This window comes from Anser brachyrhynchus, assembly GCF_964034855.1.
Source record: "Anser brachyrhynchus genome assembly, chromosome: 33".
NCBI classification, from domain to species: domain Eukaryota; kingdom Metazoa; phylum Chordata; class Aves; order Anseriformes; family Anatidae; genus Anser; species Anser brachyrhynchus.
This window is the reverse complement of record NC_137726.1, coordinates 51,217-77,138: the sequence shown is the minus strand read 5'-3', so window position 1 is coordinate 77,138 and position 25,922 is coordinate 51,217. Positions and strand designations below refer to the sequence as shown.

The following is a 25,922-nucleotide window of genomic DNA, read 5'->3' as shown; positions in this document are numbered from 1 at the left end:
CTCCCTCAGCACCTGCGGATGCATCTCTTCAGAACCCGTGAATTTATGGCTGTCCTGCTTGCTTAATCGGTCCTCAGTCCACCTGTCATCAACCAAGGCAAACTCCTCCTTTATCCTGACTTCCTCTGAGGCCTCATGGTACGGGACTCCTCAGGACAGCATCCGGTATTATTGACAGTGTCAAAGAAGGCATTCAGTAACTCCTCTTTCTTTTTATCTTCTGTCACCAGGGCTCCCACCTCATTCATCAGTTTGCCTGCATTGCCTCTAGTGTTACTTTTATCTGCAGTGTATTTGTAGAAGCCCTTTCTGTTGTCCCTGACCCCTCTTGCAAGGTTTAATTCTAAGGAGGCCTTAGCTTTCCTAGTTGCCTCCCTACATCCTCTGACAGCAGTTTTCTATTCCACCCAAGTGGCCAGGCCCTGCTTCCATGATCTGCAGACTCTCCTCTTCCACTTGAGTTTGCCCAGCAGTTCCCTCTTTAACCACGCAGGTCTCCTGGTTCTCTTTCCTGACTTCCTACCTGTTCGGATGCTCGGATCTTGAGCTTGGAAGAAGCAGTCCTCGAACACTAACCAACTGTCTTGGGCCCTTCTATCTTCAGGTACCTTGTCCCATGGGGTTTCCCCTAGCATTTGCTTGAAAAGGCTAAAATTGGCCCTACTGAAGTCCAGGGCTGTGATTCTGCTCGATATTCTGTTCCTGCCCCATGAGATCCTGAATTCCACCATCTCATGGTTGCTGCAACCAAGGCTGCCCTCAACCTTCACTGCATCAACCAGCCCGTTAGTGAGGACAATATCTAGCAATGCTCCTCTCCTAGTTGACACATTCGCCCTTTGCATCAGGAAGTTATCATCAATGCACTGGAGGAACCTCCTAGACTGTGGACGGCTGGCTGAGTAGGCCTTCCAGAAAATGTCAGGGCAGTTGAAATCCCCCAGGATTTCATCCTAACCGGGCTCAAGGTAGACTGCAGACTTCCCTTCGATGACGGTTTGCTCTGCATGTCGGGCCCTCTGTTCCTCTCAGAAGGGAACCTCCTACTACAATTACCCTTCTTTCTTTCTTTCTTTCTTTCTTTTCAGAGGCAGTCTTGAGGCTTGTTGTCGACTGCTGATGTGACCTCATGGGCGAGCCTTCCCCCACATGCTCGCCTACCTCTCATTCAAGATCCAGGGCCTCAAACCTATCATGGAGTGGTACCTGAGGAAGCGGGGTACGTAGGGAGGGGGGTTGCCTGTGATGCCCAGCTGGGACTCGCTTCCACCCCTCCTCATCTTTTTGGTTCCCTCCCTCTGTCCAGCAACGACAGGGCAGGGGCTCCACCACCCTCTGGGGGGCATCCCCCAGGCACCCTTCTCTCTGGCACACCAGGGAGTTACTCCACCAGGCAATCTCCTGTTCACATACCCTGGTGATCCTTAGTCTGCTCCTCAACCTGCTCCTGCTGCTGTCCTGGGCCACCCCTGGAGAAGCAAGGGCCCAAAGTCCCCCTGTAACCTGTGGTTGGGTACTGTGGCTGTGCCGGCTCCGAAGGGTCCAACCTCTACTACACAGAGCAGGAGGGCTTTGCGGGGACGATGCTGCCCCTGAGATACACATGAAAACAGAGCGTGCTGCGGTGTCTGAGAGGACAGAAATAACAGTGGGGGCTCAACAAAAGCAGCGGATGTAGCAGGGGCTGAGGCAGGGCTCCGCTGATGAGAGAGATGCTTAGTGTGGGCCAGGCTCAGGCGGCCACAGAAAGCCCACAGGACAGGTCCCAGCTGCACTGCAAGCCTCTGTCCCACCGTCCCCAGCTCAGAGCAAAGCAGACACCTGAAGCAGACGGTGCTCCCCAAAAGCAGCGCCCCAAAAGATGCTGGGGCAGGCGCCATGGGCAAGGCTGTCTCCTTCTGGCCCTGCCGTCCTGCTGCTGGCGCTCTGTGAGTTGGGGCATTGCTGGGCGTGGGGGCTGAGGGCTGGAGGGCTGCTGCTGGGGGCAGGACAGGCCCGAGGTGGGCACAGGGGAGGATGGGGACGCCATGTGTGGGGCAGGCGTGCAGCACTGCGGGGCAGAGTTGCCTTTGGGGAAGGCATGACGAAGATTAGTATGCCCATATTGCAAGTCTTGACAGATTGCTTGTTTTAGGGAGATCTTGGGGACTCCATCTTGAACAGAAAAAAACAAGCAGCTGAAATGGTTTTGGAATGGTATGAAATGAAGTAAAAACAAGTGTTAAAAGGATGTAGTTGTGCAAGTTTGAACATCCAAGATGCAGGGTTTGGGGCAGGGATACGTGTTTCTGTCAGGTCTTGTCCCTTCTAAGCAAAACCCTCTGTGCCCCATGGTGCAGGTGCTGGTGTCACCACCCAGGACCTCTGCAGATCCCCAGGTGAGGATGAGCGTGGGAATGGGTGACAGAAGGGAGGTTTGGGGGGGGGGGGGGGGGGGGAGATGGGAAGAGATGGGTTTTGTTCTCTGGGTGTGAACTCCTGGGAAGGAATCTCTTCCCTGTATGCAACACAAAGCATTTTGCAGCCCCACTGACTCTCCCACTTCAAAGAGGGGAATCCCTGCCCTTTCTTTCCAGGTGTCCTCCCAGCTCCTGCCCTCGTGTTGAACACCTTCAGTGCCCAGGAGGGACAAAGAGTTTTGGTTCAGTGTGCCATTGATGGGCGTTCTCCTGTTACGCGAATCGTCTTCTGCAAGGATGGGGTGGAAACGTCCAGCCTGAAGGCCATTCAGGGGCAGCTGACCTACAACATGATCCTGAATGTCTCACTGGGAAGCTCGGGCAAGTACACGTGTGGGTACCAGCTCAAGGATCAGAGCAACCAAGTGAAGAACTCTGCCCTCAGTGTCCCCCAGGACTTGGTAGTCACAGGTGAGCTCTGAAACCAAAGCAGGAGAACGTCCTCCATATCCACCTAACCGTGGTTGAGGAAGGGGAATGCTCAGTGTCCTCACAGACAGTCCCCAGCCAGCTCGGGTGCTCTCCTCTCAGTGCTCCTTGGACTCTGTCTGTGCCAGGTGAGACACGGCCCCAGGGCTGTGTGGGCAGAAGGGACAGAGACACTGCTGAGGCTGGAGCCGTGTGTTGCAGCAGGCAGGGCATGGCTCTGATGTGATTCCCCCACGGGAGTGTTCCCTCTCCTCCAAGGGGGGCCCTAGGGAGAGAGTGCTGGTCTCAGGGGTCACCCTGCTGTGCAGCAGCACCTCTGCAGCAGACATGGGACTATGCACTAAATATATATTGTAAAGCAGATCAGGGAACCTGCCCTGAAATGGTTAGGATGTTCTGGAATACTGTGGTTTCAGCTTCAGATTGTGCAATTGATAAAATCTCCCCACCTTTGATCAGAAGCCTCGTGCTCACTAACAGTCAGCGGTACTGAAATAAGTGTTTGGGAGTGCCAGTTCAAATCTAGAGCCACATCTCAGCCATGCTATTCTTAATCCATCACAAGACACTGGATCCATGGGCGCCCATGTTGGCAGAGCAGCCACGGGCACTTGCACGCCTCCCCTGGGGATGGGGCTGGCTGTTGATGGGGAGATGTGCCCATGGGGCTGTGTGTGCCCTGCCCCACACAGATGTGTTCAGGGCTGTTCCAGGACACAAGAACAATATACGGCTCAGTCTGGGCAGTACTGGGCATGGTGCAGACACTAAGCCTGTCCTTTTCTCCTGCCAGGCAGTGCAGCCAGCTCCCCGGCAAAGCCATCGCCCCCAGGTGAGTGATTCCCTCCTACACCCCCCAGGGACCACAGCATTGGGAGTGGGAATGCCGGGCTGATGTCCCCAGGGCACGGGGACATGCAGGAACTCCATCAGGCAGGAGGTGTGCCGGCTGCACGGGCACGTCCTGCTCCCTGCCTCTCACCATCACACCCCGCTGCCCTCACACCCTCTCTCCCCCAGCTCCCCATGCCCGGCTCCCGCACGCCCTCCCCACAGGCACGGCGCTGGCAGTGGCGGCCGTCGGCCTCGTCCTCCTGGCTGCAGGCAGCTGGTTTGCCATCAGGAAAGGTGAGGGAGTGGGGGAAGGTGGGGGGAAAGGCTGAGGCCGTGGGGGTCCTGCTGCGGGGCTGGTGCAGGGGGAAAGGCGGTGGGGGGGGTCCTGGGGGTGCGCAGCTGGGGCAGACGGTGCGTGGGGGCGATGGCTGTGGGCAGCCCAGCTGGGGAGGCTGCTGAGGGAGCTGGGGAGCTTCAGCCTTCGTCCCCCAGCCCCGAGACGGGAGCCAGGGCTGGGCAGCAACTTGGCCTGCGCACCTCAGCCACTGTTCTTCTTGCAGGTGCCTGCAGAGGGAGATGCCCAAGGTGAGCACCAAGGGCTCCTGGCTGGGGGGTTTGCAGGAGGGAGTCGTGGGCATGGCGGGGCCCTGGGGTGCTCCTTGGCCAGGGACAGTGTTGTCTTTGTGTATGGCTGTATTCCCCATGCTGGAGGCAGGGAAGACGGGTCTTCTCATGAGCTCGACTCCAGCTCAACAACTCATGTTGGAAAGCGCCACCCAAAAGCAGCTCTAACAGTGCCCCTTCTCCAGAAGCACACACCCCAGAACCATTCCTATTCCTCTCCAGGCAGCAGCACATTGACAGCCCCGGGACAGAAGACAACAACAACGGCGAAGTCCAGTGTGAGTACTGCCTCCTCCCTTGGGGGAAGCCATACACCCCTCTGACCGTGGGCATCCCATGCACCTGTCCATAAAATCCCAACACTTCATTTCCCACTGGGACATACAAAATCCCTGCCTGTTCATCAAGGCCAGGTTTCTCTCCAGCACCTCACGTCCCGCTTCTTCCTTGCATGCGGAGCGCAGCTGCTGCCTGCACAAGGGACATGGCAGCATCCCAGTGCTCCCAGGGACAAAGCCCATTTCCTTGGGGGTAGTCCTTTCCCAACCTCTCCGGCCTCAAGTTGCAATTCCCCTGCTCCAGCCTCTGCTTTTCTCTCTTCTTATATTTTCTATCGCAGGGATATCTTCTTACAAGAGCAGTCCAAAGCAAAGCACAGCAATGAAGGCTGTGGCTGTGTACTTGCACTGCTGGGCAAAATATCTTATAGCTCGCTCTGAAACCACAGGCAGCAGCCAAGGGAGGATGTTGTGGCTGGGCGACAGGCTATAGATATATCCCCACCCGACGTGCACCTCGCTCGAGTTGCAGCACGACCTTGTTTTCCCACGGCTGCACAGAGCAGCTCGCAAGGTGTGCTGGCTGTGCAAAGAGAGGAGATGCCACAGAACGCTGGAAATACACCAAAAAGCATCTCTGCTCCAGCACTGCTTGGTGCACATCCCAGAGAAGGGGGATGGGAGGGGAAATGGGGTCGGGCATTAAGTGCTGACCCCAGGCAGCTGATGCCCAAGGTCAGTGTGAGTTTCAGCCATCCACCAACGGGCAGCAAGGGCTCATGGTGTGTATTTTTTCCCCCACAGATTCCACCATCGCCCACGTTCGACGGGACAGGGTGAGTCGTGGCTCAGCTGTGCACAGCTCCTTTCTGCACTCCTGCAGCCTGGTGCCTGCTCGTTGTGCAGGGCTCACAGGCAGCAGCTGAAGTAACAGGGCTTTCTTTTCCCCCTAAAGCCTCCTCCCGTGCAGCAGATGAGCGACACCACGACGTATGCCACGGTGACCCGCACCCAGACCCGATAGCGCTGCCACAGGGCAAGGGCACAGGAGCCTTGCCCACGGCTGCCTTTGCTCTCTTGTAGAGGGCTCCTGCAGCCGTGAGGTGGGGCTGGGGGGTGCACTTTGGGCTTCTTTGGGGTTTGCTGTCACAGGGAATGGCTGTGTGTGTCTAGCCACGAGGAGGTAGGACTCATTTCTCTCTTTGTAATACATTAAGACCTCTAATATATACCAGGTACATGAAATGATAGTGTGAGTGAAAACTTCTTCCTGTGCTCAGTGGAAGATGTGTATACATAAACTGTATGATAAAGTCACGGGGGTGCTCTTCTACCCACCCACAGAGATACGCATTTGTACCTACAGGGACACCTATCACTGCAGAGATGTGCTCGCATGTGTGTGCCAATTGGTGTATGCACTGAAGATTTCGTTTGGTTAGAGGATGAATAAACATCTCTAACTTTGTGTTCTTGATGGCACCGAAGTCTCATGCAGCCACACATGGAATGGGACAGAGTAGACAGACACCGAGACACAAAAGTGTGGTGGTGTCAACCTGAAGGGATGTGAAGCGCCTTCCAGACACACCTTGCCGAGAAGAACTACACCAGCTCCTTGTGTTTGGGTTGGCTTTATTGACAGCTGGCAGCTCGGCCGGGCTTTCCCCAGTGTTCTCTGCCTCTCTCAGAGAACCAGCGGCATCGCCTCCCGCCTGCTCAGCTTTTGGCATCCAGTGGGTGTTGAGAGCAGATGGCTTGAGAGAGCTGCAAAACACAAGCCAGAACAAGGAGTAGCCTTGCTCTCCTGCTGCCCACCATGGGGAAATGCTGGGAGCATGGAAGGAGGGGGATTCAGCCAGCACACAGCCACGGGAAGCTCCCAGGTTGCTGCCATCGGATGCACTTTTGGCTTGCATTTGCTCTCCAACAGCCTGCCCTCTTGCAGCCATCACGTGCAGGCTCAGCCTGCAAGGCTGGGCTTGGGCTGCACTCACCTTCACTCTGCCCATCTCATCCACGTTGGCATCTGGAGGGAGAACCTGAGTTAGTGTCCAGCCACACGCAGCAGGTAGGGCTTCCCTATTCCCCAGCACAACTGCCCTAGAAGGGACTGGCACTTACAGTAATGGCTCGGGTCAGCAGAAGAGTCCTTAGCACTGCCAGCATCATGGAGAGGCATAGAGAGAGTAGAGAGAAAAGTCACTGAAGTTCCTTAGCAGCACTTCCACAACACCCCTAGTTCTGGGGGGTGTGTGTGCTGAGAAGAAGAGCACCCCAGGGCCCTGCAGTGCCCCCGACTCCCTCCTGCAAACCCCCCAGCCAGGAGCCCTTGGTGCTCACCTTGGGCATCTCCCTCTGCAGGCACCTGCAAGAAGAACAGTGGCTGAGGTGCGCAGGCCAAGTTGCTGCCCAGCCCTGGCTCCCGTCTCGGGGCTGGGGGACGAAGGCTGAAGCTCCCCAGCTCCCTCAGCAGCCTCCCCAGCTGGGCTGCCCACAGCCATCGCCCCCACGCACCGTCTGCCCCAGCTGCGCACCCCCAGGACCCCCCCACCGCCTTTCCCCCTGCACCAGCCCCGCAGCAGGGCAGGACCCCCACGGCCTCAGCCTTTCCCCCCGCCTTCCCCCACTCCCTCACCTTTCCTGATGGCAAACCAGCTGCCTGCAGCCAGGAGGACGAGGCCGACGGCCGCCACTGCCAGCGCCGTGCCTGTGGGGAGGGCGTGCGGGAGCCGGGCATGGGGAGCTGGGGGAGAGAGGGTGTGAGGGCAGCGGGGTGTGATGGGGAGAGGCAGGGGGCAGGACGTGCCCGTGCAGCTGGCACACCTCCTGCCTGGTGAAGATCCGGCATGGCCCCATGCCCTGGGGACATCAGCATGGCAGCCCTGAGCCTCATAGTGTGGTCCCTGGGGGGTGTAGGAGGGAATCACTCACCTGGGGGCGATGGCCTTGCCGGGGAGCTGGTCACACTGCCTGGCAGGAGAAAAGGACAGGCTGAGTGTCTGCAGCATGCCTGGTACTGCCCAGATTAGGAACATATTGATCTCATGTCCTGCAACAGCCCTGAGCACATCTGTGTGGGGCAGGGGACGCACAGCCCCGTGGGCACATCCCCCCCACCGATAGCCAGCACCATCCTCAGTGGAGGCGTAAAAATGCCCTATGCTGCTGTGCCAACATGGGCCCCCATGGATCCAGTGTCTAAATGCAAGTGCCTCTATCTCTTCTGTCCCCACCGCCACGGGGCTGTGTCTTACCGGGGACATCCAGGAGGCGGGCAGCACTGAGGGCAGAGCTCCTCACTCGGTTCCTGCCATCGTTGACCTGGTACCCACACGTGTATGTCCCCTCGCTCCTCTCGGTGACATCTAAAATAATGGTGTAGCTCAGCTGCCATGGTTGCCATTTCAGGCTGTGCATCTCCATCCTGTCCTTGCAGAATACAATTCGGGAAGGCACGGAAGGGCCATCAATGGTGCAGCGAAGCGAAACCAATTCCCCCTCCTGAGCTCTGGAGGTGTTCAGGAAGAAGGCTGGAGCCGGGAGGTCACCTGGGGAGACAGTGCAGAGATTCCCTATGTAGCTTTAGTGACAGTGGAGATGCAAAGTGACCTGGATCCCAAATGGTGAAAAGTCTCCTATCAAGGGATTAACACGTGGAGAACAAACCCCCTCTGCCTTCTCATATCTATCACCACACCCACACACACCTCCCCTCTGCCACCCATCCCCATGTTCCTCCTCACCTGGGGAGCTGCAGATGTCCTGGGAGGTCAAGACAGCGCCTACAGCACGGGGCACAGAGGGTTTTCTTTAGAATGGCAGTGACCCAGCTCACCCATGTTTCCCTACTCACATCCCCAGTGCTGGGTCCTAGTTGAGCAGGCACCTTCCTGCCGGCCTGTCTCCATCCAGGATGAACTTCATCTGCACACATGGCAACATTCCAATTTGCTCTAGATATGCTTCCTGTTCCACGTTAATCCCATAGCTCCCTAAGGCATCCAGAATTCCTGAAGTCTTACACTAAGACTGCAGAGAAAACAGACACGCTGTCCCCATCCTCCCCTGTGCCCACCACGGCCCTGTCCTGCCCCCAGCAGCAGCCCTCCAGCCCTCAGCCCCCACGCCCAGCAATGCCCCAACTCACAGAGCGCCAGCAGCAGGACGGCAGGGCCAGAAGGAGACAGCCTTGCCCATGGTGCCTGCCCCAGCATCTTTTGGGGCGCTGCTTTTGGGGAGCACCGTCTGCTTCAGGTGTCTGCTTTGCTCTGAGCTGGGGACGGTGGGACAGAGGCTTGCAGTGCAGCTGGGACCTGCCCTGTGGGCTTTCTGTGGCCGCCTGAGCCTTGCCCACAGCAGAAGCTCTCATCAACGGGGGCCCTGCCTCAGCCGCTGTTTTATCCGTTGTATTTTGAGAGCCCCCGCTGTTATTTCTGTCCTCTCAGACACCGCAGCACGCGTGGTTTTTACGTGTATCTCAAGGGCAGCATTCTCCCTGCAAAACCCTCCTGCTCTTTGTCCCAACACTGCTCACTGCTTTGCCTTCTTCTGACCACGTCACTCTGGCATCACCAGCTGGGTATATGGAGGGAGATCGGTGGATGTCATCTACCTTGACTTTAGCAAGGCTTTTGATACTGTCTCCCACGACATCCTCCTAGCAAAGCTGAGAAAGTGTGGGATAGACGAGTGGACAGTAAGGTGGGTTGAGAACTGGCTGGCTGGCCAAGCTCAGAGGGTGGTGATCGGCGGCGCAGAGTCCGGCTGGAGACCTGTAACCAGCAGTGTTCCCCAGGCATCGGTGCTGGGTCCGGTCTTGTTCAACATCTCCACTGATGACCTTGGTGAAGGAATAGCGTCCACCCTCAACAAGTACACCGGTGATACCGCAGCACGCGCTGTTTTCACCTGTATCTCAGGGGCAGCATCCTTCCTGCAAAGCTCTCCTGCTCTATGTAGTCGAGGTTGGCCCCTTTGGAGCTGGCACAGCCACAGTGTCCAGTCTCCAGTTACAGGGGGACTTCGGGCCCTTGCTTGGCCAAGGGTGGCCCAGGAGAGCAGTGTGAGCAGGCTGGGGAGCAGATTAAGGAGCACCAGGGCATGTGAGTAGGGGATTGCCTTGTGAAGTAACTCCCTGGTGTGCCAGAGAGAAGGGCTCTTGTGACTCATGCTACAGGCCCGGAGCATGCACGTAGCATGGGGAATAAGCAGGAGTTAGAAATCCTCTAGAAATCAGTAGGGCCAACTTTGGAACTTTGGCCTTTTCAAGCAATTGCTAGGGAACTCCCGTGGGACAAGGTACTTGAAGGAAAAGGGGACCAAGACAGATTGTCAAGGCCGTGCTTGGCAAACTCAACAACCTTCTATGAAGAAATGACTGTCCCGTTAGATGAGGGGAGAGCATGTATCTTGCCTGTCTGCACTTCAGGAAGGTCTCTGACACTGTCTTTCCTAAGTTCCGCATAGAGAAACTGTTGATGTTTGAGCTGAATGACCAGAGGGTGGGGTGGACTGAAAACTGCCAGAATGGCTCAGCTCTGGGGGGGATGATAAGTGGTGCAAAGCCTAACTGAAGATTGCTAATTAGAGGTGTCCCCCAGGGGTCCAATCTTTGTCCAATTCCATTCCACATCTGCATTACTCTCAGGATGCTGGGGCAGAGGTTACCCTCAGCAAGTTTGCAGCTGACACCACAATGGGGATTCACTCGCCAAGGAAGCTTGGAGGCTGTATGAGAATGAGGGAGTAGCTCCATCAATCCAAATCCATGTCTTCTCTTCCAGGAGTAGTATCCTGGAGGCTTGTGCTGTGAAACATGCATGCATAGGCCTGAAGGAAGCTGTGGAGGAAGTGCCTTGATGAGGGTTTGAGATCTGAGGGAATTTCTTTATGGGAAGGAGCCTGAAACCCACCTTCCCTCCAGCTCTGCCTCCAAGAAGGTCATGGAGAGTTTTCACCCCGCTTTCCTTTCACTTATTCCCTCCAGTGTTAGGACTAAAAGCTGTTAGGTTTGGTCCGATGTGAAACAGGCGTTGTTTTAAGACTAACAAGGTGAAACTCTGACCTTGCAATTATACATATTACTTGCTCAGCGATATGGTACCAGGCCGCAAGCCATCCGGCGTGAGACAATGCTGCCATCAGCACAGCACGCCCTGGCCACGCGGCTGTGAGTGATCACAGCAGCATTTCAGGGACTGCCGAGTGCCCCCCCGAGGCTGGGGCCGCCAGTCGTGCACTGCCCCGGGTTCAGAAGCATGCAGGGGCAAAACCTATAAACAGGGCAAGTTGCTCTGCGTTGGTGAGGCAGCAACATCGACCGAGGTTAACATTGCCTCCGCAGGGATGCCTGCAAGACGTTGATACCTACTGCGCTGACGGGATGCCAACCATGACCTGGCTAAGTATGTACGACATCAATGACTGGGGAAAGTATCGCACTTGTCAGTACTACTGTCATCACCCTGGGGTTGGTACTTAACTAACTCATTAGTAAATTCTCTGTCTTTTCTATCACTGTTCAAGAGTGAGTGTGTGTGAGTGTATTTTACATCCCCAAATAGCTCGCTTGCTTTATATACATATATAGCTCTTCTCTGATCCTTGCTGGGTTGAAGCAAAAAGTTCGGCCCTCAGAAATTAACTTGAACAACCGTCCCATTCCTTATGTGGCTGCATGAGACAGAGGTGCCGTAAGGAACACAAAGCCAGAGATGTTTATTCATCATCAGAGCAAAACCGCATCTGCAGTGTACACACCAGTTGGCACACACATGCGAGCAGAGATATCTGCCCCTGTCAGTCCAAATGTGCATCTGTGTGGGTGGATAGAAGGACACCCCTGTGTCTTTATCATTCAGTTTAGGTATACACGTCTCCCACCGAGCACAGGGGGATGTTTTCACTTGGTGAAGAAACATTGATACACTCATACTATGAGTTCGTACACCTGATATATATTAGAGGTCTTAATGTATTGCAATGAGAGAAATGAGTCCTACATCCTCTTGGGTAGACACACACAGCCATTCCCTGTGACAGCAAACCCCAAAGAAGCCCAAAGTGCACCCCCCAGCCCCACCTCACGGCTGCAAGAGCCCTCTGTAAGAGAGCAAAGGCAGTCGTGGGCAAGGCTCCTGTGCCCTTGCCCTGTGGCAGCGCTATCGGGTCTGGGTGCGGGTCACCGTGGCATACGTCGTGGTGTCGCCCATCTGCTGCATGGGAGGAGGCTTTAGGGGGAAGAGAAAGCCCTGTTACTTCAGCTGCTGCCTGTGAGCCCTGCACAACGAGCAGGCACCAGGCTGCAGGAGTGCAGAAAGGAGCTGTGCACAGCTGAGCCACGACTCACCCTGTCCCGTCGAACGTGGGCGATGGTGGAGTCTGTGGGGGAAAAAAAAACACACCATGAGCCCTTGCTGCCTGTTGGAGGGGGGTGAATCCCCATGAGCTTTGGGCATCAGCTGCCTGAGGTCAGAATTCAGTGCCCGGCCACATTTCCCCTCCCTTCATCCTGCTATGGGATGCGCAGCAAGCAGTAGTGGAGCAGAGATGCTGAGGTTTCGGTGTATTTCCAGCATTCTGTGGCATCTCCTCTCTTTGCACAGCCAGCACACCTTGCGAGCTGCTCTGTGCAGGCGTGGGAAAACAAGGTCGTGCTGCAACTCGAGCGAGGTGCACGTCGGGTGGGGATATATCTATAGCCTGTCGCCCAGCCACAACATCCTCCCTTGGCTGCTGCCTGTGGTTTCAGAGCGAGCTATAAGATACTTTCCCCAGCAGTGCAAGAAAACAGAGCCACACCTTTCATTGCTGCGCTGTGCTTTGGGCAGCTTCAGAAAGAGAAATCCCTCTGAAGGGAAATTGAAGAAAGGACAAAAGCAGAGGCTGGAGCGGGCGAATTCCAGCTTGGGGATAGAGTGGTTGTGGAAGCACCCCCAAGCAAAAGGGCTTTGTCCCTGGGAGCACTGGGATGCTGCCATGTCCCGTGTGCAGGCAGCACCTGCATTCTGCATGCAAGGAAGAAGCAGGATGCCAGGAAATGGAGAGAAACCTGGCCTTGATGAACGGGCAGGGATTTTTATGTCCCAGTGGGAAATGAAGTGGCGGGATTGCACGGGGGATGTACGGGCAGGGATGCCCATCGGGAGAGGAGCGTGTGGCTTCCCCCATAGCAGGAGGTAGTACTCACACTGGACTTCACCGTGGTCTGTGGCTTCTGCCTGCAGGCTGTCAGCGTGCTGCTGCCTGGAGAGAGGAATGGAATGGTTCTGGGGTGTGCGTTTGTGGAGAAGGGGCACCCTAAGAGACACCCTTGGGTAGTGCTTTCCTAAATCAGGTGTTGAGCTGGAGTCCAACAACAACGTGCCCCATCCTCCCAGCCTCCAGCAAAGGGAATGCAGCCACGCAGAGAGACAATGCTGCCCCTGGCCAAGGAGCACCCCAGGGCTCTGCAGTGCCCCCGACTCCCTCCTGCAAACCCCCCAGCCAGGAGCCCTTGGTGCTCACCTTGGGCATCTCCCTCTGCAGGCACCTGCAAGAAGAACAGTGGCTGAGGTGCGCAGGCCAAGTTGCTGCCCAGCCCTGGCTCCCGTCTCGGGGCTGGGGGACGAAGGCTGAAGCTCCCCAGCTCCCTCAGCAGCCTCCCCAGCTGGGCTGCCCACAGCCATCGCCCCCACGCACCGTCTGCCCCAGCTGCGCACCCCCAGGACCCCCCCACCGCCTTTCCCCCTGCACCAGCCCCGCAGCAGGACCCCCACGGCCTCAGCCTTTCCCCCCGCCTTCCCCCACTCCCTCACCTTTCCTGATGGCAAACCAGCTGCCTGCAGCCAGGAGGACGAGGCCGACAGCCGCCACTGCCAGCGCCGTGCCTGTGGGGAGGGCGTGCGGGAGCCGGGCATGGGGAGCTGGGGGAGAGAGGGTGTGAGGGCAGCGGGGTGTGATGCGGAGAGGCAGGGAGCAGGACGTGCCCCTGCAGCTGGCACACCTCCAGCCTGGTAAAGATCCGGCATGGCCCAGTGCCCTGGGAAGAGCAGCCTTGCGGGCCTAAGTCCCATGGTGGTGTCCCTGGTTTTGCAGGAGGGAATCACTTACCTGGGGGCGATGGCCTTGTTGGGGAGCTGGCCACACTGCCTGTCAGGAGAAAGGGACAGGCTGAGTGTCTGCAGCATGCCCAGTTCCTGCACAGACTGAGCCCCACCTGTAGCACGCATCCTGCAACAGGCCTGAGCACGTCTGTGTGGGGCTTGGGACACAGCCCCATGGGCACATCTCCCCACTGACAGCCAGCACCATCCACAGGGGAGGCATAAAAGTGCCCGTGCCTGCTGTGCCAACATCGGCCCCCATGGACATGGTGTCCAAATGCTCTCGGGAGGAATTAAGGATGGCATGGCCGAGGTGTGGCTCTTCAATTATTATGCCACCACCACTCTCTGTGGTTCTGGGAGCTAGAGGATCACACAATCACAGCATGGCCAAGGTTGGAAGGGACCTCTGAAGGTCATCTAGTCCAACCTTCTGCTGAGCAGGATCACCTAGAGCACCTTGCACAGGAAGGCATCCAGGTGAGCTTGGAATATCTCCAGAGAAGGAGACTCCACAACCTCTCTGGGCAGCCTGTTCCAGTGCTCTGTCACCCTCCCAGTAAAGAGGCGCCCCCTCATACTGAGCCAGAACCTCCTGTGCTTCAGTTTGAGCCCGTTGCCTCTCGCCCTTTCCCTGGGCACAACCGAAAAGAGACCAGCTCCATCCTCTCGACACCCTCCCCTCAGATATTTATATACATTGATGAGGTTTCCCCTCAGTCTCCTTTTTCCTGGCTACTTAGGCCCCGTTTTCTCAGCTCCAGTCCTCTGATCATCTTCGTAGCCCTCCTCTGGACTCTCTCCAGTAGTTCTATGTCCCTCTTGTACTGCGGACCCCAAAACTGGGCACAAAATGCTTTGTGTTCCACACAGGGAAGTGATTTCTTCCCAGGAGCTCACACCCAGAGAACAAATTCCCTCTCCCTTCCCATCTTCACCCCACACACACCTCCCTTCAGTCACCCATCCCCACACTCATCCTCACCTGGGGAGCTATCCTGGGTGGTCACGCCAGCACCTGCAGCTTGGGGCACAGAGGGTTTTGCTTAGAGGGAGTGAGACCTGGGGCACCCACATGCTCGTGCCTGTGTCCCTGCTGCCGGGTCCTTGCCATGTCCTCACTGCTGTCTCCTTGCCAGGCAGGCACCTTGCCACCCCTGCATCTCAATCCAGCACCCCTGTGGTCTCCTCCCTGGGGCCATACCAAGATTGCTTTGCTTGGTTTGCTGTTCCAGGGAGAGGTCCCTGGATCCCTAAGCACTCCAACACCTCCCTGTCCTCACACTATGGCACCAGCCCCCATTTTAGAGCCATAAATATAGCGTCCTTCTTCACACATAGGTAACTGCCCAGCTCATGACAATGAGCTCATGACCCCTCAAGCCTGGGGCCGTGTCTCACCAGGGACATCCAGGATGCGGCCAGCACTGAGGGCAGAGCTCCTCACTTGTTTCATCTCAGTCCTCAGCTGGTACCCACATGTATATCTTCCTGCGCTTCTTGACGTGATGTTCAGGACCATGGAGTAGCTCAGCTGCCCTTGCTGGGCTTTCTGGCTGTACAACTCCAGCCCATCCTTGCAGAAGATGATTCGTCTTACGGGTGACACCACACGGAGAAAACACTGGAGCACAGCTGTGGTACCTGGCTGAGCAGAAGCTGAGTTCATTTGGAGAGCAGGAGCCAGGAGATCCCCTGGAGGAGACACAGCAGTGAAGGGCTGCCACAGGGCAGAGCTCACAGAGGTTGGGCTTCAAAGTGCCCTGGGTCTAGGAGGGAAGGACTCACGAGTACCTGGGGAGCTGCAGATGTCCTTGGAGGTCATGCTGGCGGCTGTGCCAAGAGGCAGAGAGGGATTTGCTGAGAGGGGCAGTGTCCAGGCTCATCCAGATGCCCCTGCCCACATCCTCACTGCTAAGCAGGCACCATCACACCTGCATGTTCTCATGCTGTATCTCTTCAATATCCCCTCAAACAGTGTCAATCCCAATCCCATTTTCTGTGGATTTCTTGTTCCAGGAAGGTCCCAAACCTCCGTAAAGAACCCAGCTGTCCTAGAGTCTCAAAGTAACACTCCAGACAATTTATGGTGCTGGGGAAGTTAGCCCCTTGCTCAGATCTGTATCATACCTGGAGGACACAATCCCCATCCTGCCTTCCCCAAAGCAACTCTGTCCCACACTGCTGCATGCCTGCCCTGCACAAGCTGACCCCATCCTCCCCTGTGCCCAACACGGCCCTGTCCTGCCCCGAGCAGCAGCTCTCCAGCCCTCAGCCCCCACGCCCAGCAATGCCCCAACTCACAGAGCGCCAGCAGCAGGACGGCAGGGCCAGAAGGAGACAGCCTTGCCCATGGCGCCTGCCCCAGCATCTTTTGGGGCGCTGCTTTTGGGGAGCACCGTCTGCTTCAGGTGTCTGCTTTGCTCTGAGCTGGGGACGGAGGGACAGAGGCTTGCAGTGCAGCTGGGACCTGTCCTGTGGGCTTTCTGTGGCCGCCTGAGCCTGGCCCACAGCCAGAGGCTCTCATCAGTGGGGGGCCTTGCCTAAGAACCTGCTACATCCGCTGCTTGTTTTGAGCCCCCACTGTTATTTCTGTCTTCTCAGACACCGCAGCACACGCTATTTTTACTTGTATCTCAGGGTCAGAACTGTCCCTGCAAAGACCTCCTGCCCCTTGTCCCCACCCAGCTTTGCCCACTTCTGACCAGGTCACTCCGCTTTTCTGCAATGTCTGCACAAATGATGGGGTCAGGGGACTCTTGCACCAAGGCCAAAGTGAATTCCGAGCTCTGGGCAGATGCCAAGGCTGTGGGCAGGTTTCTCCTTCATCCTGTCAGTGAATCAGCTTATAAATAACACTCAGAGAGCCTCAGCTGGGGCCATACTGCTGCCAGTACAGCACTGTAGGAGCGATCTGCACCCAACTTTGACCTTCACGTGACCACACAACAACCAGGAAAGGCAGTGGCTTATTCCTGATGGCACCTGAGCTCCCCCACGCTGCTCTCTCAGTTCTCTTCCTCAAAGAACAGGGGAGAAACTCTGATGGAAGGAAGACTTGTGCACTGAGATAAGGGCAGGAAGATCACTCACCAGTTACCAGCACAGACAAAAGAGACTCAGCATAAGGGAGATTAATGCAGTTCATTGCCTTCTGTTAAGAGGCACTGCAGGGACATTCATCCCACAGGAGGTAGGGCCTTTCTTTGGGAAGCACCAGGCCGCTTGCAAGATGCTCTGCTGTTAAGCAGCCAAGTGGCTTCTGAAAAATGTCCAACCCATGCCCCTGCACCCAATAGTCTCAACACAGTCAGTCTTTAACAGTCCATCATATGGTACGGCTCAATCATTCCAGAGGTTGGTGAGTGAGGTAGGATGTGCTAGACCCAAAGAATGCTGAATGCCTTAGCTCTACACCCAATGATTATGCTTTGGGCTTCACTCCCCATCACTCTTCTGTTTTCACTTGGAGCATCTTGGGCTTCTGATCCTCGATAGCCAGGCTCTAAAAGTCCAGAGGACAACCTCAGCTTTCTCCTGGTCTTTCCTGCCAGAGGCTCCTGGCCAGGCCTTGTTCCCCACCTGCAGTGTGAAGCACCAGTGGCACAGCTGGGCCTGTACGCATGGGCCCAAGGGCTCCCACCACAGCCTTTTGGACACCCACTTCATCTCTTCCAAGGGGTTTTGTTGCTCAAAGTGCTCTTCTTTCAGGTTACTCAATAGGGAGGGATCAGAAGCACACTACAACCTGCAATATGCCTTCTCCAGAATCCCACAAGGCCTAGGAAATCTTGTGTTTCTTTCCTGTTAGCTGGTGGGGATGCAGTTGTTACCTCATTGACCTCACCCACTGAGGTGTGGCATCCTGCCTTTTTACACCCAAGAACCACATTTCCTGGGCAGGCCCCTTGACCTTACTCTGGTCAATGGCAAAACCAGCCTTCAGGAGAATTTGGGGGATTTTCTTCCCTTTCTCAAAGACTTTCTCTGTTTTGCTGCCCCACATGAGGGTGCCATCAATGCACTGCAGGTGCTCAGGCGCTTCCCCTTGTTCCACAGCCATCTGCATTACTCCATGGTAAATGGCAGGGCTGTGTTTCCACCCCTGGCACCGTCCATCCCTGGTGTACTGGACGCCGATGCCCCTCCAAGGGAAAGCAAACTGTGGCCGGCACTCTGCAGCCGCATTGGGTTTACGTGGCCAGGGTTTGGTAGCGGGGTCTGCAGAGGTTGCTTCGGTGAGAAGTCCAGAAGCTGCCCCCTATTTGAAAAGGGCCAGTTTCAGACTGCTCCAAAGGGACTTGCTGCAGGCTAAAGACGAGCCCGTAAGCCATGTTGTTTGCTCCTCTGTGAGAGCATATTTAAGAAAGGGAAAAAACCTGCTGCACAACAACAGCTGTGAGAGGGAGGAGTGAGAACCAGCCCTGCAGGCACCAAGGTCAGTGCAGCAGGAAGGCCAACCCAACAACCCTCTATGATGAAATGACTGTTCAGGTATTTGAGGGGAGAGCATGCATCTTCGCATGGAAGGCCTTTGACACTGTCTCCCCTAACATTCTCATAGAGAAGCTATTGATGTCTGAGCTGAATTAACAGAGGGTGGGGTGGACACTAATCTGACGGAATAGCGGAAACTGAAGCAAGGTTATCTGTGCTTCAAAGCCTAATTGAAGGTTGCTAATTAGTGGTATAAAACAAGGGTCCAAACAAGGTCCAGTTCCATTCAACATCTGCATTACTCTCAGGATGCTGGGGCAGACGTTACCCTCAGCAAGTTTGCAGCTGACACCACAATGGGGATTCACTCGCCAAGGAAGCTTGGAGGCTGTATGAGAATGAGGGAGTAGCTCCATCAATCCAAATCCATGTCTTCTCTTCCAGGAGTAGTATCCTGGAGGCTTGTGCTGTGAAACATGCATGCATGCGCCTGAAAGAAGCTGTGAAGCAAGTGCCTTGATTAGGGTTTGAGACCTGAGGGACTGTCCTTGTGGGAGGGAGCCTGAAACCCACCTCCCCTCCAGCTCCCCTCCAAGCAGCTCTTGTTGAGTTTTGACCACATTTTCCTTTCCCCTATTCCCTCCATGCAGTCATGCAGCCTCATGCCTCCCAGGTGAGCAGCTCCTCTCCTGCCTGCAACCATCTTTCCCCAGAGTCCCTCACTGCACTCCAAGTCCCCAGATGCCAGCACTGGGTTCTGAACAGTGGGGACACCTTGGCTTCTTCCAGGTCCCTGCAGGTATTGGTGTGGGATGGCTACTTGTGGGATGGCCCCATTGGGCAAGGCTGGGGATGGTCTGTAGGTGTGTGGGCCAGCCGTGCTGAGACCACATCCCCACCTGCCCACAGATGGATGCCCCCGTGCACAACGTCCCTGCTCAGGGCTGTCTCTTGGGGATGGTGCTTTGACAGCCAGAAGCCCCAGCACAGGGATGGGTGGGTGTGGGGTGCAGAGGACCAGGCATGGCCACCCTCTGGACCTCTGCATGGCCTCAGCCATCCTCACATCGGCACTTTTCCAGGCCACATCTGCCAGGGGAATGTCAGCAGGTAGGGGAACTCTTGGGTGGCAGGGTACAGGGAACAGCAGCTCCCTCGCAAGACATGTGGCCCCGCACAGCAGTCATACAGGAGCTCTCCCAGCTCTGCTCGCTGGCTTCCCTCTCAAATAAAGAGCAGCAACATCAGCTGGTGCATTCTGAACCAATCCTTTATAACTCGCCTCCCACAGGACCAGTACCCACCAAGGTGCCTCCACACGGGGCACCATAACCACATGGGGATGTGCCCATTGCGGCCGGCACCACCTTGGGCACAGGGAGGTGCTGGAGTGATGCAGGAGCTGCAGAGCATGGCTGCCTGGGGGTGCAGCCGTGACTCCATCCCCTCGTGTTCTCCCGGTATGCAGAGGTGGATCCCGCGATGGAGATGTGATTCTGTGAGCAGGAGGGGCAGCCACGTGGGTGCTGGGGTAGAACGCAGCCGGGGAGGGTTCGCGATCCAAAGTCAGTCCTTGATGCGAGCAGAGAGCAGGGGCTGAGCCAAGGGAAGCAGAGCAGTGGCAGCACATCCCTTGGGCATGCTGCCCCAGATGCCTTGAGCCCAACAGCAGCAGAAGTGCTGCGAATGTGTGGGGCATGCTCTAAGCATGGGGGAGCAGGCTGGGGACATCAGAGCACCATGGGGCCAGGGACGTCTCCAGGCTGCCTGGCCCCGCTGGCACCGTGGCTCCATCTCTCCAGGAGGAAGGTGATGATGGGGGCAGACAGCAGCAGGAGCAGGCTGAGGGCAGAGCGCAGGATCCAGACCTCCAGGGGCATGGCTGGCCCTGCAAGAGACGAGGGTCACAGTGTGGCCAAGGCAAGCCGTGCAGGACGGCCGTGCTGGGAAGGGCTGATGAGCAATGTCTCACCTCTGGAAGGGAGCTCGGTCTTGTGTGAGGGGCTGCTGCCTACAGAAGACATGAAATTCATGAAATTGCTGTGAGTTTATCATGCTCTTTGCTGGGACATTCCCAGGTGCTGAGCAGACCCTGATCTTGTGTATTGCTTCCTGGAGCAAATGGCCAAAATGAACAACCAAGCTGTTGTAAATTCATTGTCATAGGTTCGTAAAGGTTTGAGGGAAAGCTTGGAGCAGTAGTGGCACAGTCCAGGGGCAACTGACATCCCCAACACTTGTTTTTTATGCGTGGGCCCTGAAAGCCCCAAGTCTGCAGCAGAGGTGTTCTGCCCTGTGTCCATCCCTAGCCATTTTTGGTTGGTTTGTTTTTCCAGGTAGAGGTCCCTGGATCCCTAAGCACTCCAATATCACTCCTTTTGCAATATGGCTCCAGCCACAGTTTTAGAGCCAGAAGTATTGTCCCCTTGCTCACACGTACATTATGGCTCAGCTCATGACAACTAACCTACTTTCCCTGCCATATGCTCATCAATGTACAGGGCAGACCTCGGAGCATCTTTGTCACAGCCCAGGGACCATCGACATCCCCAGCCCTTGCTCTCTGTACCTTGGCCCTGCAGAACCACATGCCTCAGCAGAGGTAGTGCTGCAGAGAGAAGGGGACGCCTTGAGAACTGCGGGGTGTGATGGGGAGAGGCAGGGAGCAGGACATGCCCGTGTAGCCAGCACACCTGCCTGATGAAGCTCCTGCACGGCCCCGTGCCCTGGGGATGGCAACCTAGCAGCCCTGAGCCCCATGGTGAAGTCCCTGGGGTTGCCAGAGGGAATCACTCACCTGGGGACGATGGCCATGCTGTAGAGGTGGCCACACTGCCTGGCAGGAGAAAGGGACAGGATGAGCATCTGCAGCACACCCAGCTCCTGTCCAGACTGAGCCCCACCTGTAGCACGCATCCTGCAACAGCCCTGAACACATCTGTGTGGGGCTTGGGACACAGCCCCATGGGCACATCCCCCAATCTACAGCCAGCACCATCCACAGGGGAGGCGTAAAAGTGCCCATGGCTGCTGTGCCAACATGGGCCCCCATGGATCCAGTGTCTCAATTATTTTGTGAGGGATTAAGAATGGCATGGCAGAGATGTGCCTGTCAATTAAATTTGGCACCACCACCCTCATCTTTCTGTGGTTCTGGGAGCTAGAGGATCACACAATCACAGAATGGCCAAGGTTGGAAGGGACCTCTGAAGGTCATCTAGTCCAACCTTCTGCTGAGCAGGATCACCTAGAGCACCTTGCACAGGAAGGCATCCAGGTGGGCTTGGAATATCTCCAGAGAAGGAGACTCCACAACCTCTCTGGGCAGCCTGTTCCAGTGCTCTGTCACCCTCCCAGTAAAGAAGTGCCCCTCATATTCAGATGGAACTTTCTGTGCTTCAGTTTGAGCCCGTTGCCTCTCGCCCTTTCCCTGGGCACAACCGAAAAGAGACCAGCTCCATCCTCTCGACACCCTCCCCTCAGATATTTATATACTTTAATGAGGTTTCCTCTCAGTCTCCTCTTCTCCAGGCTAAACAGGCTCAGTTCTCTCAGCTCCAGTCCTCTGATCATCTTCGTAGCCCTCCTCTGGACTGTCTCCAGTAGTTCTATGTCCCTCTGGTAATGGGGAGCCCAGAACTGGGCACAAAATTCTTTGTGTTCCACACAGGGAAGTGTTTCCTTCCCAGGAGATCACACCCAGAGAACAAATTCCCTCTCCCTTCCCTTCTCCATCCCACACACACCCCCCTTCAGTCACCCACCCCCACACTCATCCTCGCCTGGGGAGCTGCAGATGTCCTGGGTGGTCACGCCAGCACCTGCAGCTTGGGGCACAGAGGGTTTTGCTTGGAGGGAGTGAGACCTGGGGCACCCACATGCTCGTGCCTGTGTCCCTGCTGCTGGGTCCTTGCCATGTGCTCACTGCTGTGTCCTTGCCAGGCAGGCACCTTGCCACCCCTGCATCTCAATCCAGCACCCCTGTGCTCTTCTCACTTGGCTCAATACCATGCCCCTTTCAGTTGGTTTGCTGTTCCAGGTAGAGGTCTCCGAATTCCTAAGAACTCCAGTATCTCCCTGTTCTCACTCGAGAGATCCAGACCCATTTTAAGAGCCACAAATGTAGACTTCTTCTTCACACATAGGTAACTGCCCAGCTCATGACCATCTCCCCATTTCCCCTGCCATAGGCTCATCTATGCACAGGGCAGATCTTGCAGCATGCCCCATGCTCCATGTCTGCAGCAGAGGTGGTGCTGCAGGGACAGGGGGACCCTTGAGAGCTGCTTTCTCTCTAGGGGCTCCCTAGGAGAAGAGGGAATATTCCCGTGGGGGAACAACCCCAGAGCCATGCCCTGCCTGCTGCAGCACACAGCTCCAGCCTCAGCACAGCCATGTGGTGGCAAGTGCCTTCGTCCCTTCTGACCCCTCAAGCCTGGGGCCGTGTCTCACCGGGGACATCCAGGATGCGGCCAACACTGAGGGCAGAGTTCCTCACTTGTTTCATCTCAGTCCTCTGCTGGTACCCACATGTATATTTTCCTGCGCTTCTTGACGTGATGTTCAGGACCATGGAGTAGCTCAGCTGCCCTTGCTGGGCTTTCTGGCTGTACAACTCCAGCCCATCCTTGCAGAAGATGATTCGTCTGACGGGTGACACCACACGGAGTAAACACTGGAGCACAGCTGTGGTACCTGGCTGAGCAGAACTTGTGTTGAGTTGGAGATCAGGAGCCGGGAGATCCCCTGGAGGAGACACAGCAGTGAAGGGCTGCCGTAGGGCAGAGCTCACAGTAGTTGGGCTTCAAAGTGCCCTGGGTCTGGGAGGGAAGGACTCACGAGTACCTGGGGAGCTGCAGATGTCCTGGGAGGTCATGCTGGCGGCTGTGCCAAGAGGCAGAGAGAGATTTGCTGAGAGGGGCAGTGTCCAGGCTCATCCAGATGCCCCTGCCCACATCCTCACTGCTAAGCAGGCACCATCACACCTGCATGTTCTCATGCTGTATCTCTTCAATATCCCCTCAAACAATGTCAATCCCAATCCCATTTTTGTGGATTTCTTGTTCCAGGTATGTTCCAAAGCTCCGTAAAGAACCCAGCTGTCCTAGAGTCTCAAAGTAACACTCCAGACAATTTATGGTGCTGGGGAAGCATGCCCCTTGCTCAGATCTGTATCATAGATGGAGGAAGCAATCCCCTTCCTGCATTCCCCAAAGCAACTCTGCCTTACAATGCCGCACGCCTGCCCCGCACACGCTGACCCCATCCTCCCCTGTGCCCACCACGGCCCTGTCCTGCCCCCAGCAGCAGCCCTCCAGCCCTCAGCCCCCACGCCCAGCAATGCCCCAACTCACAGAGCGCCAGCAGCAGGACGGCAGGGCCAGAAGGAGACAGCCTTGCCCATGGCGCCTGCCCCAGCATCTTTTGGGGCGCTGCTTTTGGGGAGCACCGTCTGCTTCAGGTGTCTGCTTTGCTCTGAGCTGGGGACGGTGGGACAGAGGCTTGCAGTGCAGCTGGGACCTGTCCTGTGGGCTTTCTGTGGCCGCCTGAGCCTGGCCCACAGCCAGACACTCTCATCCGTGGGGGCCTTGCCAAAGAACCTGCTACATCCGCTGCTTTTGTTGAGCCCCCGCTGTTATTTCTGTCCTCTCACACACCACAGAACGTGCTGTTTTTACGTGTATCTCAAGGGCAGCATCGTCCCCGCAAAGCCCTCCTGCTCTGTGTAGTAGAGGTTGGACCCTTCAGAGCCGGTGCAGCCACAGCACCCTATCACCAGTTACAAGGGGACTTCGGGCCCTTGCTTCACCACGGGTGGCCCAGGAGAGCAGCACGAGCAGGCAGCTCCCAGTGAGAGGCTAAGGAGGAGTGGGCCTAGAAAATAACTCTGCCTACAAAAAGGTGGAAGGTCTGCTCGCCATGGTGGCTGAGCTCTAAGAGGAGGTGGAATAACTAATGAGCACCAGGGCATGTGAGCAGGAGATTGCCTGGTGGAGTAACTCCCTGGTGTGCCAGAGAGAAGGGCGCCCAGGGGATGCCCCCCCAAAGGGTTGTGGAGCCCCTGCCCTGTCGCTGTTGGGCAGAGGGAGGGAACAAAAAGACGAGGTGGAATGAGTCCCAGTTGGGCGTCACGGGCAACCCCCCTCCCTACCTGCCCCGCTTCCCCAGGTGCCCCTCCGTGGTAGGTTTGAGGCCCTGGATCTTTAAGGGGAGGTAGGTAGGGATTTGGGTGAAGGCTCACCCATGAGGTCACATCAGAAGAGGAAGTCGATACCGTGCCTCAAGACTGCCTCGGAAAAGGAAGGAAGGAAGGAAGAGAGAGAGAGAGAGAGAGGAGAGAGAGAGAGAGAGAGAGAGAGAGAGAGAGAGAAAGAAAGAAAGAAAGAAAGAAAGAAAGAAAGAAAGAAAGAAAGAAAGAAAGAAAGAAAGAAAGAAAGAAAGAAAGAAAAAGAAAGAACGAGGGGTAACTGGAGTAGGACATTCCCTTCTGAGAGGAAGAGAGGGCTCGATATGCAGGGTTGACCCTCATCAAAGGGAAGTTTGCAGTCTACCTGGAGCCTGGATAAGGGATATCACCAGGACAATGCCCAGCCTGGTGCGCTCCACAGACAACTGCCCGCTGCTGATCTTCCAGACAGGTGGGGAGGAAGCTGCGTCCTGCAGTCTGAGGGGAATGAAGAAAGACTTCAAGGCCTTGGGACAGTTGGTGAAAGAGTCTGGAGAACAAGTCCCTTTCTCTTCCCTCCTTCCATTCTGGGGTGGTGACGTGGGATGGAATAGAAGGATCCGGTCCATAAATGCTTGGCTCCGTGACTGGTGCTACAGGCCCGGCTTTGGCTTCTTTGCCAGTGGCTGGGTTTATAAGACACCAGGCCTGAGAGTACTACGCGGGAAATGTTTATTTCACAGGGGCAAAAGGGTTCTGGGACAGCAATTAGCAGGGCTCATTTGGAGAGCTTTAAAATAGATCCTGTAGCCAGGCTTGCAGCGGTGGGGCAGTGTCCTCGAAGTGCCTGGACACCAATGCACGTAGCATGGGGAATAAGCAGGAGGAGTTAGAAATCCGTGTTTGGTCAGGAGACTGTGATCTGGTGGCAATTACAGAGACATGGTGCGACAGCTCACGTGGCTGGAATGTGGTCATGGATGGCTGTGTCCTGCTCAGGAAGACAGGTCAGCAAGGCGAGGTGGCGGAGTTGCTCTTCACATGAGAGAGCAACTCCATTGTATTGAGTACTGTCCAGGGGCGGATGAGGAACGAGTTGAGTCTGTGGATGAGAATTAAGGGGCAGGCTGGCATGGGGGATACTGTTGTGGGTGTCTGTTGCAGGCCACCAGACCAGGATGAGGAAGCTGGTGAGGCCTTCTACAGGCAGCTGAGAGCAGCCTCACGATCATAGGCCCTGGTGATCGTGGGGGATTTCAACTACCCTGACATTTGCTGGAAGGCCTTCTCTGCCAGCCATCCGCAGTCCAGGAGGTTCCTCCAGTGCATTGATGATAACTTCCTGATGCAAATGGTGGACGTGCCAACTAGGAGAGGAGTGCTGCTAGATCTTGTCCTCACTAACAATGGGGGCTGGTTGAAACTGTGAAGGCTGAGGGCAGCCTTGATTGCAGCGACCATGAGATGGTGGAGTTCAGGATCTCATGGGCCAGGAACAAAATACTGAGCAGAATCACATCCCTGGACTTCAGTAGGGACAACTTTGGCCTTTTCAAACAATTGCTAGGGGAAATCCCATGGGACAAGTTATTTGAAGGAAAAAGGGCCC

General features: G+C 56.1%; 2 protein-coding genes across 5 annotated transcripts; both read right to left on the bottom strand.

Moving 5' to 3' along the window:
- Nucleotides 1-11,787: 11,787 nt before the first annotated feature.
- On the bottom strand, nucleotides 11,788-16,145 carry LOC308184458 (uncharacterized protein; the record flags this gene model as incomplete). Its single annotated transcript, XM_080571568.1, has 10 exons — nucleotides 16,015-16,145; nucleotides 15,505-15,543; nucleotides 15,112-15,405; nucleotides 14,696-14,734; nucleotides 13,718-13,756; nucleotides 13,423-13,530; nucleotides 13,133-13,157; nucleotides 12,816-12,871; nucleotides 11,976-12,007; nucleotides 11,788-11,856 (listed from the first exon to the last, which is right to left on the bottom strand). Exons 1-10 carry the CDS (start codon nucleotides 16,079-16,081, stop codon nucleotides 11,788-11,790), a joined length of 768 nt encoding a protein of 255 aa, XP_080427694.1. The 5' UTR covers nucleotides 16,082-16,145.
- Nucleotides 16,146-19,399: 3,254 nt separating this feature from the next.
- Nucleotides 19,400-23,891, bottom strand: LOC308184456 (uncharacterized protein). Of its 4 annotated transcripts, none has more exons than XM_080571566.1 (6): nucleotides 23,502-23,891; nucleotides 22,993-23,167; nucleotides 22,600-22,893; nucleotides 20,945-20,983; nucleotides 20,120-20,158; nucleotides 19,400-20,035 (listed from the first exon to the last, which is right to left on the bottom strand). In XM_080571566.1, the coding sequence occupies exons 2-6, from the start codon at nucleotides 23,021-23,023 to the stop codon at nucleotides 19,878-19,880; spliced, it is 561 nt and encodes a 186-aa protein (XP_080427692.1). In that variant the 5' UTR covers nucleotides 23,024-23,167; nucleotides 23,502-23,891; the 3' UTR covers nucleotides 19,400-19,877. The 4 variants fall into 4 exon arrangements, with proteins under 4 accessions (XP_080427692.1, XP_080427691.1, XP_080427689.1 ...); XM_080571565.1 differs by having other exon boundaries at nucleotides 22,600-22,842; nucleotides 22,993-23,031; XM_080571563.1 differs by having other exon boundaries at nucleotides 22,993-23,031; nucleotides 23,502-23,889.
- Between the last annotated feature and the right edge of the window lie 2,031 nt (nucleotides 23,892-25,922).

What these genes read in the sequence shown, in the direction of transcription:
- LOC308184456 (XM_080571563.1), bottom strand. Translation starts at nt 23,568, where the DNA reads ATGCTGGGGCAGGCGCCATGGGCAAGGCTGTCTCCTTCTGGCCCTGCC. An exon ending in CGTCCTGCTGCTGGCGCTCT is followed by an intron (nt 23,032 to 23,501) that starts GTGAGTTGGGGC and finishes CTCTTGGCACAG; the next exon opens with CCGCCAGCATGACCTCCCAG. An exon ending in GGACATCTGCAGCTCCCCAG is followed by an intron (nt 22,894 to 22,992) that starts GTACTCGTGAGT and finishes TGTCTCCTCCAG; the next exon opens with GGGATCTCCCGGCTCCTGAT.